A 20,595-nucleotide genomic window follows, 5' to 3' on the forward strand; every position below is an offset into this window, starting at 1 on the left:
CTTCGAGATATACATCAGAAAGCATTTTGGTTTAATAGCGACTCCAAAGCCCAGGCACCGGCTAACCAGTCTGGGTAAGACACAAATGGGAGATGGAAGGGGTTAGGCACCCCTCTCCCAAGCCCATTGGTGGGGCCTACATGGGATACAAATAAACAAGCAAGAAACTGAACAATTATTTAAACAAAAATGATGGTAAAGAAAGTATATCACAAGAATAATCCAATATAAAAGTAACTTCTACCTATTTTTATTTATCTATCTTTTTTATTTTTATTTTTACTTCTTTTTTATTTTCTTTATATTTTTTATTAATTAATTTTTTAAAGTTCTTATTAATCATTTGAAATTTTAAATATTTTTTATTGTTAAATTTTTATTTTTTATTTTCTTTATTTTCTCATAGAGCCCTATTTTATTTTATTGGAGTAGCATATTTATTGTCAATTTTTAATTATCTTCTTTTATGAAAATTTATTTTTTTAATTTTCCCATTTTTATTCTAATTAAATTTTCTTTTTAAATTTTAAATTTTTTATTTATTATATTTTTTATTGCTTGAGAGCTTATTCCCCTTCCCCTTATCCTTCCACCTATTGGAGTATGGTTGAAAATGAATCAAGCTCTAATTGAATAGTTGGACTCAAATTCAATTAGGCTCAATTCGAGTTTGTTTGTAATGGAGCTCAAACCGAGTTCGAAAACTTGGGATAAGCACAAATAGTTATTCGAGTTTGAGCTTGACCAATAAAATTTTTGGCTCAAAAGCTCACGAGCTTGGCTTAATTAACACACGCACACACACACACACATACATACATACATACATACATACATACATACATACATACATACATACATACATACATACATACATACATACATACATACATACATACATACATACATACATACATACATACATACATACATATGTATGCATATATTATAGAATATAAAAATATATTTTATATTTTATATAATATAAGAATATATTATATATTATAAAAAATATCATATATAATATACAAGTACATTTATTTTCAAGCTTTTGAGCCAAACTCGAGCACATTGAATATTTAGTCAAACTTAGCTCGATCTGGAAAACATAGTTTGAATTGAACTCAAGCTCAACTTCGAACCTAGTGGTATTTTAACCGAGAAAATCCAAGACATGCCAAAGTTCGGCTCAGATCGACTCGGTTGCACCCATATCTTGGAAGTTGAGTCTCGATATTATATATACTTGTTGCATACCATAAGGTTATTGACAAAACTCCAAGGGTTGTGGGATACAAACCTTTGGAGTAGAACGCCGTTATCAAAGAACATAGGGAATCTCTCATTCACCAGTTCCCCTAATTTCATCTCTCCTTTGTTGCCCCATGCCTGATATAACATGCTAAACAAATCTTTATGGTTCACAATTTTTGTTGAAATGACTTTACATACCAAAACCATCTTCCAAGTCCTATTGAGTTTTTGTGGATCTTCCTCTGCCTCCACACCTCAATTCCTTCTTAGCTCTTCCCCACAATTAACCTCCACTGCTTTCCTTCTTTCCCACGATACAAATGGAAAATGAGAGAATAAAACTCGAACAATAGAGTCTTTACTGCCAAGATAAGAAAATAGTTCACCCAGAAACACCAAGACAAGGTGTATCAACGAAAGGGAAGAACTGTAGGAAAGATAACTAGCGCACACACTTTCTGGCTAAGTTAGATGATGGAATGCATTAAATTACCAAATTACCCACATGAAGTTTCCTTAATTTTTTCCTCGCCCTTTTCTCTTATAACCTAATTAACCAAAACATACCTCCATTTTCTCCAAACAAAACCAACTAAAATAGCAAGAATCATTTCACTAACATATAAAAACATGTATCTTTAAATTATTGTTTCATTTCATTGATATGGATGTTTCTTTTATCTTAAAATACTAACGGGAACCCATGCAATGCATGGAATTTATTAAGTGAAAGCTAAATAATAGAAAGGGTCATTTACTAAAATATCCCTTATAGTTTCATGGATTTACGAAAATCTACCCTATAGTTAGCATTTCACTAAAACACCACTTATAATTTGCAATGGATTCAATCAATATTCCATTTTATGATAGTGGAAAATTACCCTAATGTTCATTTAAATAAATTTAATTAAAAATAAATAAAAAAATACCATTTTTGCTCTTAATAAGATATAGACAACCACTCTATTGGTTATATTTGGTCTTTTTTTTTGTACAAAAAAGTGTAAAAGGTATTTTTGGAATAAAAGATCAAGGGCCTAATGGCCAAACAAACACTCCTTAATGAAATGTTGATTAAGTAAATAAGTTATAAAATATATAGGATGTTTTATTAAAATGAAAACTATAAGGTAGGTTTAAGTAAATATGTACAAAACTATAAGGTGTGTTCTAGTAAATGACCCTAATAGAAATACATAAGAGTATACAATTGTTTTATATTTTCAACTTTTTAAATAATTACTAATTATTCATATTTTATATACTACTTTTAATAATTTTTTTTTATAATACAAAAATAACAATAATTAATTTCAGTTAGTTTTATTCATCAAACTGATGAAACCGACCAACCCGATCAACTCGACCTAAGTTGGTCGGTTTTCTAGTATTTTAGGTTGACTTTGGTTAAAGAATTTCCCTATTCGACCAAGTTGGATTAGTTTCACTTTGGCCATTTGTAAACCGACAAAAATAAAACGACCTAACTATGGATATGTATTAATATTTTATTTTTTAAATATAATTTTTAATATGGAAAAGGGAGAAATTTCCCATATTTCTTAGTCTAAAATGTTTTATATCATAAATCTAATTTTTAAATTTATTTTTTAATAATTGCATTATAATTTTCAAAATTGAATTTAATTTTTAAGTTTAAATCTTTTGAACCGACTAACGAAACCAAAAAATTGACCCAAACCGATACAACTTGAGTGGGTCGGTTTTCACAAAAGGTCAGTCAGTTTCAGTTAACCAAATCCCTAACCTGACCAGGTCAATTTGGTTGGCCAAATAGCCTATGGCCGAACCGAACCAACTAATGGACACTTATAATTTCGACTAAATTAATAGTATCATCTCTGATAAATAACAATAGTTTAATCTCCAATAATTATTGAAAATCTATAGTGAAAATACACAATTATTGAAAATATATTGATGAAAAAATATGATAATTACAAAGGGACAATAAATACTAAAAATATATTAACTTAGTCAATAAATAGTATAATCTCAAATAATAGTTTAATCTCTAATAAATATTAATCAATAAATTATAAAAAAACACAATAAATATAATAAGTACAATAAATTAAATATGAAAATTTCAATAATAGTAGTTTAATCTCCAATAATTATTGAAAGTTTTCTGTTAAATAATAAAATAAAATAAATTTATACATAATCATTGAAAATACATTTATCACAAAAAACAATACATAATTACCAAAATACAATAAATAATAATTTTAGTATATAATTATATAATAAATATAGATTAAGAGTTTAAAATTATTATTAATAAGTACTAATTCTTTTGGAAGTTATTTAATCGAATTATTACTTGATATAAGTGAAACTAGTTATTTACAATATTATGTAAAAATAAATTATTATTAATTTCAATATTATGTTATAATTATTTTCTACTTTTCTGATTTTTTTTAATTTATTACATAATTTCTTTATTTTAACTATTTAAGATCTTGTTATTTTAAATATTTCGTTATTTAAAATATTTAGTTATTTAAATTCTTAAATAATTTGTAAAATTTTTAAATATTCATTATTTATTGAATTTAATTATCGATAAAATCATAATTTATACTATTATTAAATAATTTCGTTATTAATTTTGTAGTATGCTAAATTATTATTAATTTCAATATTATGTTATAATTATTTTTTCTACTTTTCAGAATTTTTTTAAATTTATTACATAATTTCGTTATTTTATCTATGGAAAATCTAGTTATGTTAAATATTTTTTATTTAAAATATTAATTATTTATTGAATTTTATTATCCATAAAATCATAATTTATATTATTATTACATAATTTGATTATTAATTTTATAATATATTAAATTATTATTAATTTCAATATTATGTTATAATTATTTTTATACTTTGAAGAATTTTTTTAAATTTTTTACATAAATTCATTATTTTAACTATTTAAAATCTAGTTATGATAAATATTTAAATAATCTCTAAAATATTTTATTTTTTTTATTTCAATTTTATTTATTTAAATCTATTGCATATTATTAAATATTTGAAAAGCATTTAAATTGATTATCTAGAAAAAAATTATTCAAATTGTTAGTACATAATTTCATGATATATTTTGTATAAATATAATTTTATTGTGTTTTTAATAAATATTTTAAAATTATTATATAATTTTGTTAGAATATCTAAATAATTCTTAAATTTTTTAATCCGAACTTTCTTTAGATAGATATAGATAATAAGTAGGGGAGAGGATAAATATTAATTAGAGATAATTTAGGAGAGAAGTTCTCTACTGAATTAGAGATAATTTTGGAGATAAATAGGAATTAGAGATAATTTTGAAAAAAGTGGGGGATAGTGGGGTGGTAGATTAGGAGAAACTTTAGGTGGAGAAAATATTATTTAGGTTATATATATATATATTTTTTTTCTCTAATAAATTAAGAAAAACTAAATGAAATCTTAAATTTATATCTATCGGAAAGAAACCTCTACCATTTCATTTGAATATTGAATCTAGCTAGAAATTTGTATGGATTTATTAGAGCAACCAAGATGGTTTCAATATTATATTTAGAGAACTAATTGAATCATAAATCATTCAAATAAATAAGAAAAGGGTAGTTTAGGGATTTAAGACATTTTAAATGGTTAAATGAGAATCTTTTTCGAAGTTATAGAACTCTAATAGAGATGGGGTATTTGTTGCAAAATGAAAGTTCAAGGGGTATTTTTTGCAAATGAAAATTTGAGAGGGGATAAATTGTCATTGACCCATGACATGAGGGGTCTTTATCAAAAATAAAGTTCATGGATATTTGTCCCTCACCCACTTACCCAATAAAAAAACCAATCTCCTTATGAATTTAACATACATGGAACTCCCCTAAAAAAACATACACGAGAATCACAAGCTCATTTGCTTACTAAAAAAAGGGCTTATTTGAAAATGTGGGAAAAAACAATTCATCGGCCCAGGCCTTTGTACTCAGTGTTATGTCATTTTGTAGATGCATTTTCGAAAACACACGTGTCTGTAAGCTTTTATATGTTGTCAAGACGAGAAATGATACCAAATTCAACATCTATTCTTGTCTTCCCAGAGCAAAAGCACAAGTGCCCAACAAAATTCAACGGTGGCAGGTCTCGTTTTCTCCAACATCACCTAACAAAAGAGTTCACTTTTGCTACTGATAGTGTCGTAGTGTCACAAGTAAACTCTTTGTCACACTACCAAGTGTCGTCTATTAATGGGGAATGCCAATGGCACTATTGTAATTATCAATATGATTTTTCACCACTATTAATATTTCCTTGTGTCACTCCCCCAAAAGCTTAAGTTACTCTTTGAAGGGAGGTAGGCAGTTGAGTGGTGTCAAAACCGTATAATGGTTAAGCACGAGGTCCTCTCGAAACAAAATTGTGTGCTTGTGCTTGCTATCTTCAATGTAATACAAAGTGCTTTTTGACTAATTTGTGTCTTCTTTATTACCATTTATGTGTTATTGCTAGCTTTCATAGGCTTACTCTATCCAATCGAGCATCATACAGGGCCTCGTTGACTAGCCCCATGACAATTGGTATCAGAGTGACGGGGAAATGAGTACATAGGTGCCAAGAGTTGGCACCCTCCTACTTTTCAGTGCTGCGATGAAGAAAGGGGCTACCTCAAAGCAACCCACCTCAGTTAAGAAAGGAATGAGGTGTGTTGACATATGCCTTGGCAGGAGACCAACTAGGGCCCTAGTTGACATAGGGGCCACTCATAATTTTATATCCATTGCAAAGGCCAAAAGATTTAGGTCCCATTTGGTGCATCTTTTCGCATGGTCTTTCGACTATTTATTAGTTGAATAGACCGATTTTTGGTCCATTCCCGTTTGGTTCAGGAGCACTGAAAAGACACAAGAAGCCCATTTTGGGCTGATTTCAGGAAGCTCCAAATGAAGCTTTTCACATTTTATTCTCACATAGAAAGACACGAAAAGATGCACAGAAAGACGTGTGTCTACCAAAATAGCTTCGGGCTGCTCAGATTTTCATGCAAAAGCTCAATGCGTCTTTTGATTGTTAGAGCTACTAGAAGATCTTCCTAAAAAGACTTGTCAAACGGTCCCTTAATCTATTCATTTCAAAGGAGTCATGCTAGCTTAAAGCTATTAACACATGTGCCAAACCCATTGAAAGCAAGGCTCGTCAAGTAAGACTCCAAGTCGGCCCCTGGGACAAAGAGATTGACCTCTCCATTGTACACATGGATGACTTCAATGTGGTCCTTGGCATGGACTTTATGACACAGGTGAAAGCTGCACCAGTGCCTCACCTTGACACTTTGTTGATCCTGGATGAGCAATCACATTTCATGGTCAACATGATTGCATCAGCCAACACAAAGAAGCAAGTATCGACCTTACAACTCCAACATCTAACGCTACATCAAGGAACATCAAAGAGCTTTGTAGCAGCAAACATAGCCACTACAACAAGAAGTAATTGTGACATCTCCAAGAATAAGACAACACCAACACCGTCCCAGCCGTAGCAAAAGCCTCATGCACCTTCAATTGATGTGCCCAAGAGAAGACCCAAAGCCAACTCCAACACTAGCATTACCCATCACCATGGGAAGAGAGTGCCATCCACATCCAATAGGAATCATTCAAACTTTTGGCCTCCATCCAGAGCCCATGAAGAGAGAACCTTGGATAACACCCCTCAATGTCCAACACCCTTTTAATCCAAGTTCAACTTTTGCACCTAACCATGCCTTGGCTAGTAGCACAAGCCCATCTAGGCCTCACACGACTTACCCTTCAAGTCGCTAGCCAAGGACTAAAATTATGACCAAGTCATAGGTTTTCCCATCATAAAGAACACCTTCAAGCTTATCATCTGAATGTGCACCCGGGCCTTGGAAGAGACAAAATTCATGGAGTAGCTGAAGAATCCCCCATCAACAATTGATCCAAGCAGTTAATAGAAGTTAGTCTTAGAGGATGAAGACTGAATTGAGTGGGGGAGACTACCACAAGTGGACTCTTTGCTGCTCCACCAAGTGCCATCTATCGTGAGCATGACATGCCATCAGAGTGTCATCGTGTATGGTGTTTTGGGTGGGACTATACAAATATTTTTGTATGGGGGGATGCCAATGGCATTGTTGTAATTATTAGTATGATCTTTCACCATTGTTGATGTTTCCTTATGTCACTCCTCCAAAACTTAAGCTACTGTTTGAGGGGAGGTAAGAAGTTGAGTAGTGCCAAGATTGTGTAAATGTTAAGCACAAGGTCCCCTTGACACAAACGTGTGTATTTGTACTTGCTATTTTTAATGCAGTACAAAGTGCCTTGTAACAAAATTGTATGTTTTTTTTTTGTTGCCTTTTGTGTGTTATTATTTGCTTTTGTAGGCTTACTTGACCCAATCGTGCATCACAGGGGCCCCATCGACTAGTCCTGTGATGGTAGGGTACGAATAAAATACAAGATCAAGGCCTTTGATTTATATTTGTAGCTCCACCCAGATGTCAGTTAATTTAATTTAAGGTGGGGCCATGTCAATAAATTAAAGACTTTGATTTAATTGTTGCACATGGCTATGATACTATTGTAGCAAATGTGGGTTGCCTATTTTTCTACATGGAAAAAATTCTATTCAATTGTTCATGATAAATCATATGTAGAGGTCTCGGACATCAAAATCCATTCAGCGCAGATTTTGCTTTTGCTATTTATAAGGAGGCCTTCATTTCAATCATCACTTGTATTTGTGGGTTGCCCACTTTTCCACGTAGCAATTTTTTTTTTTTTGTTTGGGCAAATTTCTTAAAGTATTTCTACTATTTAGCTAACTATTGTTTTAAAGCATTACTATTGTTTATGACAAATGATTATTTTTACCTCTATCGTTAGCATCCATTAATGTTTTGTCAAAAGTCGTATACATGTGATACCATGTGATGTATAATTTTTTTAAAACCCATTACCCTTCATCCCTATGAACGCAGGAGACAAAAAGCTCTGTCTTTGGTAGTCTTGTCCCTAAGTGCACATTTGAGGGAAATTCTACTAAGCCAATCTCCCCCTTGCACCATTGACTGAAGACCTCTTCCTAGTTGCCAATAGAAAATTTTCTTCAACCAATAGACTGCTCTAATTACAACTATGATCCATAACATTGCTAGGATAGAACATACCATTTTAAGCTTTTGTTTTTTTTTTTTTGACATAGCAGTTCCCATCCGACCATGTGAAAATCCCATTTCCCTTTGGAATGTCGTTATCACACTAGCCATCATACCAATTCCCATAAGCCCAAATTAAAACCCATCTGCCGAACAGGAGGGTTCAAGATCACGAGGATGAACGCGTCGACAATGCTAAGAAAGTAAGTAGTAAACTTGGGACCAATCAAACGGATCCTTCGTATAGAAGTCGGCGATGGGCTATTGGGTGCCTCTAGTCGATGCGGTTCTCTTGGTTCTTACATGTGGAAGAAGTCGGCGATGGGCTATTGGGCACCGTGGGTTCAGACCTAGCTGAGCTTATTGTCTTCGCCGACCAACTTAACGTGAATGGGGGAGTTTCTACCTATTGTTACAACGACAACAGTGAGGGGACAGAGTTGGATTGTGTTGTGTGCTTGTGTAGACTAAAGGACGGTGACCAGGTGCATAGGTTAATTAGAGTGTCGTGGGCAGCTAGGTGTGCAGGTTAGAGTGCTGCCATGTGTTCCCAACTCGTCCACCACCGCAAGAGACCTTGTCTTCTGTGATCTCGTCCTCGAGGGTCGTATCAACAGTGATGGCCTTCTCCATCTGGTCACAGACTTGGATGGAGGGTCCAAATTTTAGTTCAATGTAAGGATGAGAGGGAGTAGAGTCATCGGTTTGGTTGCAGACTTGGAGGATGAAGGGTCAAGCTTCAATTTAGCTCATAGGATGAGTAGGAGTAGAGCTGCAGAGTAGAGTCATCAGTTTGGTCGCAAACTTGGAGGACGAAGGGTCTAAGCTTCAGTTCGACGTAGGCCACAAGCTAGTTTCTTGGGTTTGGCGGTTTGCTAGATGTTGTTTCTTTGAGGTTTTTTTGATTGTTTCAACTTCCGAGGCTAATAAGCTACTGAATCAAATAGCAAGTTGGTATTCTCCCATGCATCAATCTCAATTGCGTTTTTTGCTGTTGGGTAATACGCTTCTGTATATTACAAAAAAACTGGTATATGACGGCGGATTTCAAAGCGACCGAAATTTAAGTGCCATTATAAGCTTGGCTTTTGCGGCGGTTATACAAATTTGTCGCTATATGTATCATGTCCATGTTATAAATGCTGCTATATGTGTTGCTGATATAATATAAAAATAAATAATATTTAATAAAGTAAATTAAAATATTATTAACGGCAGGGAATTGTTTAAGTGAGATTGAATAGACGTTGATTCGTTTGGAGAGGAGGGACTATTGGAGATCTAGCATCTCCACCTGCTTCTTTCGTTCACCACTTTGAGTCGAGAGAAAGGGTAGAATGAGCTACAGGTTTTTTGAATTAGGTTAAATGAGAAAGAGATCAAGGGAAAAATAAACATTTTATCTTTTTTAATAGGATTTAACACTAATAACAATTGTTAGAAATGATATAGGTGGTTTAAAGCAGTAGATAAATAGTAAGATGCAATAAACAATAGGGATAAGGATAGCTTAAGAAAATTGTCCTTTTTTATTTTTTTTAAAGGGTTAATTCATCCTAGGTGCAGGCGGGATTCATCCCTAATCTTTCTAGCCAAAGACCTTACCAACCAACTAATTGCAACCTTACACGTGGCAAAAATTCTATTCAGTGGCTCATTAGAAATCATAAGCAGAGGCCTCTCGGTCTCTCGGACATCAAAACTCAATCGGCGCAGCCTTTGCCTTCCTTTTATATTGTAAGCATTCATTTCAACCATCACTCGTTGTGGGTTGTTTATTTTTCGGACAAAAATTCTACGGAAAAGTATGAACAGGCATCAATGCAGGATTTCTGAATTTCATTGCAGACTTATAAACATTCAAAATGTCCAAAAACCCGTTTTCTATACATCAATGCCCCGCCCGTAAATTTACATCAATTCCGAACTGACACCTAACCCAACTGGGCCTAAAAAATTCTGATCCTCGCTGAACCGTCGTTCTCCCAAAATTCTAATCAGTTGTTCACGAGAAATTATAGGTAGACGCCCCGGACATCAAAACCCATTCAGCGCAGCTTTGCTTTCGCTATTTATAAGGAGGCATCTATTTCAATCATCATTCTTATTTGCTTCCTCGTCGATCAAACAGCTGGAAGAAAGAGTGAGGGTTTCTGTCTTAAGTTCTTGTGAGCATATTGATCTTCATCTCTCTTGCGATTTTTCTTCACTCGATTCTTGGCTTTGTCCTTGATTTCGATGATTATTCTGTTCGATAAATAGGGTTTGATGATTATGTCTAATTTTAGGGTTCTATTTGTTTTAGCACATTAGTTGGTTTAACTCTGTCTCTCTCTCGTTAAGCTGGAAATTCTTTAGATAACTATATTCTTGAAACCTCGAGTCTTTTCCTTGAATGCCTTTTAATCACTAGTCGTCCTGGTTTTCTCCAATTGAATATATAGTGCTGATTCCACTCCATATTAATCCAGTTCATTTGGTTTTTTATTGGTTGGCATTGATCTGAAACAAGTTTTACCCAATGATAATATAAGATGCATAACTAGAGTGGTGATGTTTGAATGAGAATATGAGATATTTGTATACATGTTCAATATTTAATATAAAAAAAGTAAGTAAAACTATAACGGAAAGGAAAAGTTAAAATGCAAGTTATTCATGAGAAATCATGCGTAGAGGCCTCGGACATCAAAGCCCATTCATCGGAGCTTTTGCTTTCGCTATTTATAAGGAGGCATTCATTTCAATCATCACTCTTACTTGCTTCCTCGTCAATCAAACAGCTGGAAGAAAGAGTGAGGGTTTCTGTCTGAAGTTCTTGTAAGCACATTGATCTTCATCTCTCTTGCGATTTTTCTTCACTCGATTCTTGGCTTTGTTCTTGATTTCGAGGATTATTCTGTTCGACAAATAGGGTTTGATAATTATGTCTAATTTTAGGGTTCTATTGTTTAGCACATTAGTTGGTTTAACTTAATCTCTCTCTCTCTCTCTCTCTCTCTCTCTCGTTAAGCTGGAAATTCCTTTAGATAACTGTATTTTTGTAACCTTGAGTCTTTTCCTTGAATGCCTTCTAATCACTAGTCGTCCTGGTTTTCTCAGATTAAATATGTAGTGCTGATTCTGCTCCATATTAATCCAGTTTGTTTGGCTTTTTACTGGTTGACATTGAACTGAAACAAGTTTTACCCAATGATAATCAGTGTTTTAAAAGGCATGGGAGGCGCTCCCAAAACGCCCTGAGGCATATGCTATAGGCGCTGACACCTCTGAGGCGTATGCCTCATGCGCTTTTTTCATGATGCATGCTAGAGGCGTACACCTCATGCGCTTCATGCACATCTTATATAAAAAGATAGAAAAAAAAAAGAAAAAAGAAAAAAAGGAAAGGAAAAGAAAGGGAAGGGAATGAAAAAGAAAGAGAAGAAAAAAAAGAGAAAAGGAAAGAAAAGAAAAGGAAAGGGAATTCGCTTGCCCACCTCCGCTTCGACAAGACCCCCCCTTTCAACTAATGTTATGCATCTTTATTCTTCTTAATATAAAAGATTTTTATTAAAAATAAAAACCAAATGAGATCCCCCCTTCCTCTTCATCCTCCTCCCCTTCCTCCTTCTTCCTCCTAACCCCCCTCTTAAGGAGGCTTACGCCTCACACCTCTAGGTAGTGGAACGTCTCGCATCACGTCTCCGCGTTTTAAAACATTTATGATAATATAAGATGCATAACTAGAGTAGTGATGTTTGAATGAGAATATGGGATATTTCTATACATGTTCAATATTTAATATAAAAAAAGTAAGTAAAACTATAATGAAAAGGAAAAGTTAAAATGCAAGTTATTCATGAGAAATCATGCGTAGAGGCCTCGGACATCAAAACCCATTCATCGGAGCTCTTGCTTTTGCTATTTATAAGGACAAAATCATTTCATTCATCACTCTTACTTGCTTCCTTGTCAATCAAACAGCTGGAAGAAAGAGTGAGTGTTTCTGTCTGAAGTTCTTGTAAGCACATTGATCTTCATCTCTCTTGCGATTTTTTCTTCACTCGATTCTTGGCTCGTGATTTCGAGGATTATTCTTTTCGACAAATACGTTTTGATGATTATGTCTAATTTTAGGGTTCTATTGTTTAGCACATTAGTTGGTTTAACTTAATCTCTCTCTTTCTCTCTCTCTCTCTCGTTAAGCTGGAAATTCCTTTAGATAACTGTATTCTTGAAACCTTGAGTCTTTTCCTTGAATGCCTTCTAATCACTAGTCGTCCTGGTTTTCTCCAATTGAATATGTAGTGCTGATTCCTCTCCATATTAATCCAGTTCATTTGGCTTTTTATTGGTTGACATTGAACTGAAACAAGTTTTACCCAATGATAATATAAGATGCATAAGGTGATGTTTGAATGAGAATATGAGATATTTGTATACATGTTCAATATTTAATATAAAAAAAGTAAGCAAAACTATAACGGAAAGGAAAAGTTAAAATGCAAGTTATTCATAAGAAATCATGCATAGAGGCCTCGGACATCAAAACCCATTCATTGGGGCTTTTGTTTTCGCTATTTATAAGGATGCATTCATTTTATTCATCTCTTACTTGTTTCCTCATCAATCAAACAGCTAGAAGAAAGAGTGAGGGTTTCTGTCTGAAGTTCTTGTATTATCTTCAACTCTCTTGCGATTTTTCTTCACTTGATTCTTGGCTTTGTTCTTGATTTCGAGGATTATTTTGTTCAACAACTAGGTTTTGATGATTATGTCTAATTTTAGGGTTCTATTGTTTAGCACATTGGTTGGTTTAACTTAATTTCTCTGTTTCTTTTTTTATTTATTTTTGCTGTTTGGATATCTGAGTGTTTCTTTAGTTTAGTAGATTGGAGTCTTTATTATGTTAAGCTGGAAATTCCTTTAGATAACTGTATTCTTGAAATCTTGATGTTGATATATAAAAAAAAAAGAGAAGACAAACCAATTAGAAGTTATTGGGCCCACTAAAAAGAGTTGGCCTGTTAACCCAAAGAAGTGTTACACTACATGGGCTCAAACCTCAAATTTTCAGTGCAATGCTTCAAAAAAAAATCTTAAATTTAAATCTGTCATTCGATGGACAGATTTGCCAAATCTTAGATTGGTATATAGAGAGTCCTGTTTAAAAAGGAAATCAGCACATAAGAGGGCTTGATTGATCAACCAAGTTTGGAAGTCATGTTCGGTCAAATAAATTAAGAGCTGCATGGGCCCAACCCCTTTTGCCAAGTGGCACTTGGCTTTAAATAAGAGGGGGACAAATCCAACCCATTTCCTAATTTTCTTTTAAATGAGATCATAAATTGATCACCAAACCACCAATCTAGTGGGCCCATATTAATTATACAAGCTGGCTGAATTCAAAGTTTTTGGCCGAACTTGTCTAAGAGAAGACATTATAAATAGATGGAGGAAACTCTTGCCCTCCTTTAGCTCTCCTTTGACCCTTTCTCCGGTTCTCATACTTTGGCTCCTCAATTCCTTTGCCTACTCTTATTTCTTTCAAAAAAAAAAAAAGCGGGAAGAAGGGACGGCTGCACCAAGATCAAGGGAAGAAGAATCGGAATTTCGGCTCCTCAATCATTGAATCTCCGAAACCGTTACAGCTCCGTGCAATGATGGTTGAAGGATTCCGGCCTTTGAGTTGTTGCAATCAAAAGCTTCATCAAATTACTGCAACGAAAAAAAAAAGAAAGAAAGTTCTCCTATCTTGTGTGCATACAATTGATCGTTGCAAGTTCTTTTTACAACTACAAGTTATCAAGCTTTTCGGATCATGTCTGTGACAAGCTACAAGTACAAGTTCGGGTTGTGCTCGTGACAAGAGAATTAGAGGGTTTTCTTTGCAAAAAAAAAAAGAAAAAAAGAGTTTGTATCCCACTTACGTTTCTGCAAAAAAAAAAAATTTCTTTGAATTTGTTCGCATTTTTTTTTGTGCTCCAAATTTACGCACGAAATTTTTGTCGACACTTGAGTCTTTTCCTTTAATGCCTTATAATCACTAGTCGTCCTGGTTTTCTCCAATTGAATATATAGTGCTGATTCTGCTCCATATTAATCTAGTTCATTTGGCTTTTTATTGGCTGGCATTGTACTGAAACAAGTTTTACCCAATGATAAAAAATAAATAAAAGAAACAATTTTCTCACTTTAAGAACATAAGATGCATAACTAGAGTGGCGATGTTTGAATGAGAATATGAGATATTTCTATACATGTTCAATATTTAATGTCAAAAAAGTAAGTAAAACTATAACGAAAAGGAAAAGTTAAAATGCAATTTCTAGATCCCATTATTTTGTATTTTCTTGTAATCCTGTCTGTCATGTTTCAGTCATTCCATTCCATTCCAAGATAGTGTTTAGGGGTTTTGGATCTCATACTAATTGAATAAATTCTGTTAAAATTTCTGAGTTCATCATTTTGAAGGGCCTGCTAACTATGGCTTTATAGTGGGTAATTGGGTTTGCAAACCGTTTTGCTGTTCACATTCTTGAGTGTATGTCTTTGGTCATTTGACCACCTATTGTTTTCTCATGATGATTCTCAGAACATAAGGGAACTGAATAATACCAAATACCAGATTACATTTCCTTTCATTGTGGGGCTAAACTACAGTTTCAATATAATCTGAAAATAATTTTTGTTTAATATATTTATGTATGTGTGCTTTCTTTAACCCCGAGTTCTTGATTTTCTTTAAGTGCCTGTGGATTGTTGAGGTTCTCTAACTTTCTTTATTGACTTTAGGGGGATGATTCTGCTCAATATCTATTCTAATTCTGTTTCTAATTACAAAGTACATGGAGCATTAGTTAAATCATGAGTTTATGACCACTTATCTGCTGATGACCTGGATGTTGAGATGGTCACTTGGCACCATGATCAAACCCACGGTTCTGCAGGCTTTCCATAGTATGGCCAGTGGGTCTCATGCACCCTGCTCTGCTCCACCTCCAATTCCCCTGTAATGTGTAGTATGTAATACCAAAAAAAAAGGATCACCACCACCACTTATCCCATAACAGAAAGGAAATGATCAATTCAAATTGGAAATCTATCCTCCTATGAATTGTAGTTACAGTCTTACAGAACAATATTGCAAAGTTGAAGTAGCTGTTTCTTACTACTGATTTTGTTTTTTCTCAGTTGTTTTCTTTTCTTTAATTATGTGTGCTGCATTTCACCAAGAGCATGTGGAAATGTTCCTAAAATTAACAGTACTTGATTTAGCACTTTGAATCCAGTTAAAATGCTCCTTTATGAGGTTTTGTAATGGTAAAGCAATCTGGGATTTTTTTTCCAGTTGCAACACAATGCATGTATGCTACATGGGCCAAAGGAACTTTTGTAACATAATTCTTTTTGTTTGGTAACCAGATTAAAGAGATTTATTAATCCACAAAGATAAGAGATAGTAGATATAATGTTAGATAAATTAGAAATGGAATTACCATGGTTACTTTTTAAAACTTTATTTGTGTTATATTTGTGCAAGTGAACCAAAACTGAATCAAGGTCTTTCCATACTCTAGGAGATGGAGATAGGGTTGTCAAGTGATGACATACCCATTGAAGTCTTGTCTCGGTTGCCAGCAAAGACATTGCTCGGACTAAAGTGTGTATCTAGAGGGTGGCACCACCTTATTTCTGATCCTGCTTTCATCAGGGTTCAGATACAAAGGTCAAAAGAAGCCATTTCTGGGTTCTTCTTCCAGGAGAAGTTCCATTGGTGTGATGCAGACATTGAAACTCTAAGTTACATTCCTATTGGAAGGGAACAAGCCGTCGTGAAGCACACAGTATTGGATTTTCTACCTGAGAAGGTTGTCATCATGGACTCAAGTAATGGGCTTATTTGCTGTAGGAGTTGTATGCCTGCTCCGGATCCAGTCATCTATGTCTGCAACCCTTCAAACAAGGAGTGGGTCACATTAAAGTGGGCCAAACCAGAGAAAAGCAAAAGCCTTGCCTTACTTTTTGACCCATTTTGCAATCCTATAGATACCCCCATGAATTTCAAGGTGATTAGTGTTCATCAAATAGAGACTGATACTGATTTGTACTTCTCATTTAAAATCTACTGTTCAGAAAAAGGAGCATGGAGGGAATCCAAGGAGAACTGTTTTTGTCATTATGATTTGTTTAAGAGAAAAGGGGTTTTCGCTGGTGGGGTTTTACATTGGCTAACCAATGGGGACCAAATCCTTACATTCAATGTAGAAAATGAGCAGTGCCAATTGATTAATCTACCAACTTCCACCATCGAGTGTAATGACCTACCTGAGATGTGCATTGGTGAAGCCGAAGGACATCTACATTATATTATGATCTCCACATCTGGACTTCAAGTTTGGATCCTTGAAGACTATAGTGGACCCAAATGGGTACTGAAAGACTCTATATCATTAGCCATGATGGAGGAAGAAAACCCACAATTCCTCTATAATTTGTTGCAGAGAACGGCAGGACGGGTTACATTTGATATGATACCATGGATAGAACCTTTGGCTTTCAAAGATGGACTCTTGCTTATGAGGGTGTCCTCTAGAATGTATTTGTACCACCTTGAGTCAAGGAGGATGAAGGAACTCTGCTCCCTTACAAAACTGGGACCTAACTCTCTTGTGTATCCAACAGTACTTCCCTATAGCATGAGCTTGATTCGACTGGCATACCCATGAGCAGTATGAGGAATACCTCTATGAAATCATATCAAAGGTTGTGAAAGAAATAATGATGGCATGGGTGCAACTTTTGGGGGTTTTGAATGGATTTATCATGTCTAAACAGAAATAGAGTTTAATGCTTTTTCATTTAATGGTTGAGCATTTTGGCATGGCTGCTGCTTTTTGAAGGTTCTGACTGCCTTTATCATGTGTAAAGAGAAATAGATTTTAATGCCTTTTAATTTTATGATTGAAGAGCAGTCCCTTTGTACAGATCCTTGGTGTACATGGGCTCATTTTGATATATTAATGAGAAGTTATACTTTACCTTTTTTTAAAAAAATTCCATTTGTCAAATACTTGTTATTAGTTTTGTTACTTGCAAAGTTTAGCCTTAGTGAAGCAGGTCTGTGATAAGTTTTCATGTTCATTATTGCATTTAGACTTATGAAAGCTGAGCTAAGTTTAGCCTTAGTGAAGCAGGTCTGTGATAAGTTTTCATGTTCATTATTTTTAATATTTTAAACTATTGTATCTCTACAATGGCTGAATTACAAGCAGTGATACAAAAAGTGAAACTAGCATTCCAAACACAATGATAAAGGTTGACTGTGGAGGGGGATTTGAAAACAGTTGAGTTAGCTCAGGGCACATGTAGAAGGATGATTCCCTGGGTGCCCAGATCAACAAATACTTTGGCTGATTCCCTGGCTCGTGAAGGAGTAAATAAGCAGAAATTAAGACGGGGAGAGTACCATCTGGGGTAAGTTGTAAGTGGTCTAGGGAGGGGCTCTTGATGGGGCAGGATAATGTTTATACTTGTATTTTGTTGCTTTTTCCCAGTTTCACTCCTTGTACCTTATACAATTCTTTTAATATGGATAAAAATTACTTCTACTGATAAAGAAGTATATATTTTAAACCTTTTTATGTAGTAAATCCATGAATACTTACACAACTTAGTGGAATAAACAACTAGTGCAATGAAATAGGCCAGAACAATGATAAAATAAGAATAAATGAATATCTGGAATATTACTATTGATCATCACACTTAGAGCACTGAACAGAACAGAATGGCAAAACGGGATTCATGTAACCAACCCCATATAGTTGGGAGTTGGGACAAGGCTTAATGATGATGAAGTCACACTGTAGGCAAAGAATCCTTTGGCAGCATATATGGAGCTTGTTAGGGGGGGGGGGTGGATGCTAGAATTTTTGGAAAAAGCCTTCAAGATAGGAGAATTTACAATAGTGGTGGCAATCCTAACCTAACCCATCTGCATAAAATCCATCCAAACTCAACCATTTGATATGTGGGTTGAATTTGGGTCAAATGGAAAGGGCTACCTGTTCATTAACTTCACTAGGTTTCAAGTTGGAAATGGTAATAAAATCAAAATTTGGACCAACCTTCAGTGGGGGGATAGAACTAGCTGATTCTTAGCTGGTGTCCGGTAAATCTGAAGTTTGAAGTTTGAAAAGAAAAAAAAAACTCCGAAAAAGCTCTAAAAGTAATCCATATAAAATTTGCTTTTCTGCTTTTGCAGATATCTGAATGTAGCTGAGTTATTTAGCAATCTGAATGCTCTGTTATTTGAAAAATGTACATTTTACAAATTTACCCTCAAATTGTTACTTAAATAACAATAACAAAATTATAAATTTTTTAATGTTATAAAAATTATAAAATGATAACAAGATTAAGTATTATGAAATAGTAAAATTAGAAAATTAAAAATAATAAATAAGATTAAGAATATTAATAAAAAGATTAAAATTATCAAACAAATATTAATTAAAAAATATTATAAATAATATTTGTTATTTTAAAATTATTTTAATATATTATTATAAAATAATATTTATAAAATGCAATACTATTAATATTATAAAAAATATAATTTAACAAACAAGAGGTTGTCTTCAACCTCTTGCACCACCACTAAACTGTGAAACTAGAGAGATTCACTCATAATGACGAAACTTGAGACAATCCTAAAGGTAACCGAGATGAAGAAGTTGATGACAATGGCAGGCTTCACTCTCCTCCATTCTCTCTCTCTCTCTGGTATTCTGGTTCTCTTTTTTCCTTTACTACCGCTGCAACTAAACCAGAAACAGAGCTGCATGCTGTCCCCTGTGCAAGAAGCTTCATCTAGGCCCTATTCAGTGTTCGTTCTTCAACCCAATCGGAAGCATCCCTATGCAAGATTTTCCATCCCCTTGTTACTGTTTCTTTTTGCTATTTGTTTTTTTTTTTTTTATTTTTTCTTTTCATCCTTTTACTGTTTCAGTAAACTAGAAACAGAGTATCACCATCCCTTATGCAAGTTCGAACTAGTTGCAATAGGAAGATGATGAACAGTGTTGAATACCTTTTGGGTTTTCCAACTTTATTAAAGGGCATCAATGGAAAATAAATTTCGTCTGCTACCTCCAAACGCACTCGGAGGTAGCTCAACCTCTGAAATTTTCGGAGATGTTTTCAGACTTTAGATGCCATGTTTGGAGGTGCAACCGAATGATCACCGACCGCTGAAAAAGCAATATTTTCAGCGATTGAAGGTCTGTCCAGAGCTACCGAACACCACCTTAGGCCAATATTTTTTAGCTTATCCAAAACAAAAATACTTCCATCTCCTCTCTAAAGGAGACTTGCATCTTTCCCTCTTTTTGTGACCTCAAAATCTGGAAAATCCATCCTTTTGGTAAATTTTCTACTAACTCTTTCTTCAAGGCTCTAGTTTCAGACCTGCATGAGTTATGCAGGAGCTGAAGAATCAAATTTGGAATTTCCTGAAATTTTCTGTATTTCTATATATTTGGATAGTATAGGTATTTTTGTCATTTTGACAAGTCTCATGTGGGCTTGGGCTATAGTATCTTGTTCCTCTAACTTAGTAGTGCTCGTCATTCAATTTTCAGTTTATTTTCATTAGTAGGGAGAAGGTTATTGTCTTTCAATCTCTAACTTAGTAGTGTTTCATTGGTAGCCCAGAAATTGGAAGTGAAATTTTATGGTAAAAAAGAAGAGTAACTAGAAAATGCTTACAACCATGAATTTACACCTCAGAAGCTGAGGTGTTTTCCCCAACATTCAGGTGAGGTCACCTTTATTGGGCGGTAGAGATGAGGAGACCGCCATGGTTAGGCAGTAGAGATCCAAAGACCAGGAAAGGGGTTTCATTCAAAGAAGTGACCAAAACCAGAGTTTGGCCAACAGAAGGTGAGGTCAGGTTCTTCTGGAGTGATGAGTTGTTCTTCATTGAGACGTCGGAGAAGGGTGTAAACTTTTGAAAGAAATTCCTGGAGGGCTGCCTTGTTGGTAGGTTCGTGGCAGAGGTGCCTGATCTTGCAGTAGTGGAAAGGTGGGCTTATGAAGCTTGGGGTACTGTAGGGAAGGTGAAGGTTAAAAAACTTGTGAAGGGA

The 20,595-nt window shown here is 34.3% G+C and overlaps 1 protein-coding gene across 6 annotated transcripts; it reads left to right on the plus strand.

Annotated features, from left to right (window-relative positions):
• Positions 1–10,108: 10,108 nt before the first annotated feature.
• Positions 10,109–18,310, plus strand: LOC104589566 (F-box protein At5g49610-like). Of its 6 annotated transcripts, none has more exons than XM_088904468.1 (2): positions 10,109–10,201; positions 16,027–18,310. In XM_088904468.1, the coding sequence occupies exon 2, from the start codon at positions 16,030–16,032 to the stop codon at positions 17,173–17,175; it is 1,146 nt and encodes a 381-aa protein (XP_088760594.1). In that variant the 5' UTR covers positions 10,109–10,201; positions 16,027–16,029; the 3' UTR covers positions 17,176–18,310. The 6 variants fall into 6 exon arrangements, with proteins under 6 accessions (XP_088760594.1, XP_088760592.1, XP_088760591.1 ...); XM_088904466.1 differs by lacking the exon at positions 10,109–10,201 and adding an exon at positions 10,208–11,259; XM_088904465.1 differs by lacking the exon at positions 10,109–10,201 and adding an exon at positions 10,208–12,442 and having other exon boundaries at positions 16,027–18,309.
• The last annotated feature ends 2,285 nt before the right edge of the window (positions 18,311–20,595 follow it).

This window comes from Nelumbo nucifera, chromosome 4, assembly GCF_055504915.1.
Source record: "Nelumbo nucifera cultivar China Antique chromosome 4, China Antique-T2T, whole genome shotgun sequence".
Lineage (NCBI taxonomy): Eukaryota > Viridiplantae > Streptophyta > Magnoliopsida > Proteales > Nelumbonaceae > Nelumbo > Nelumbo nucifera.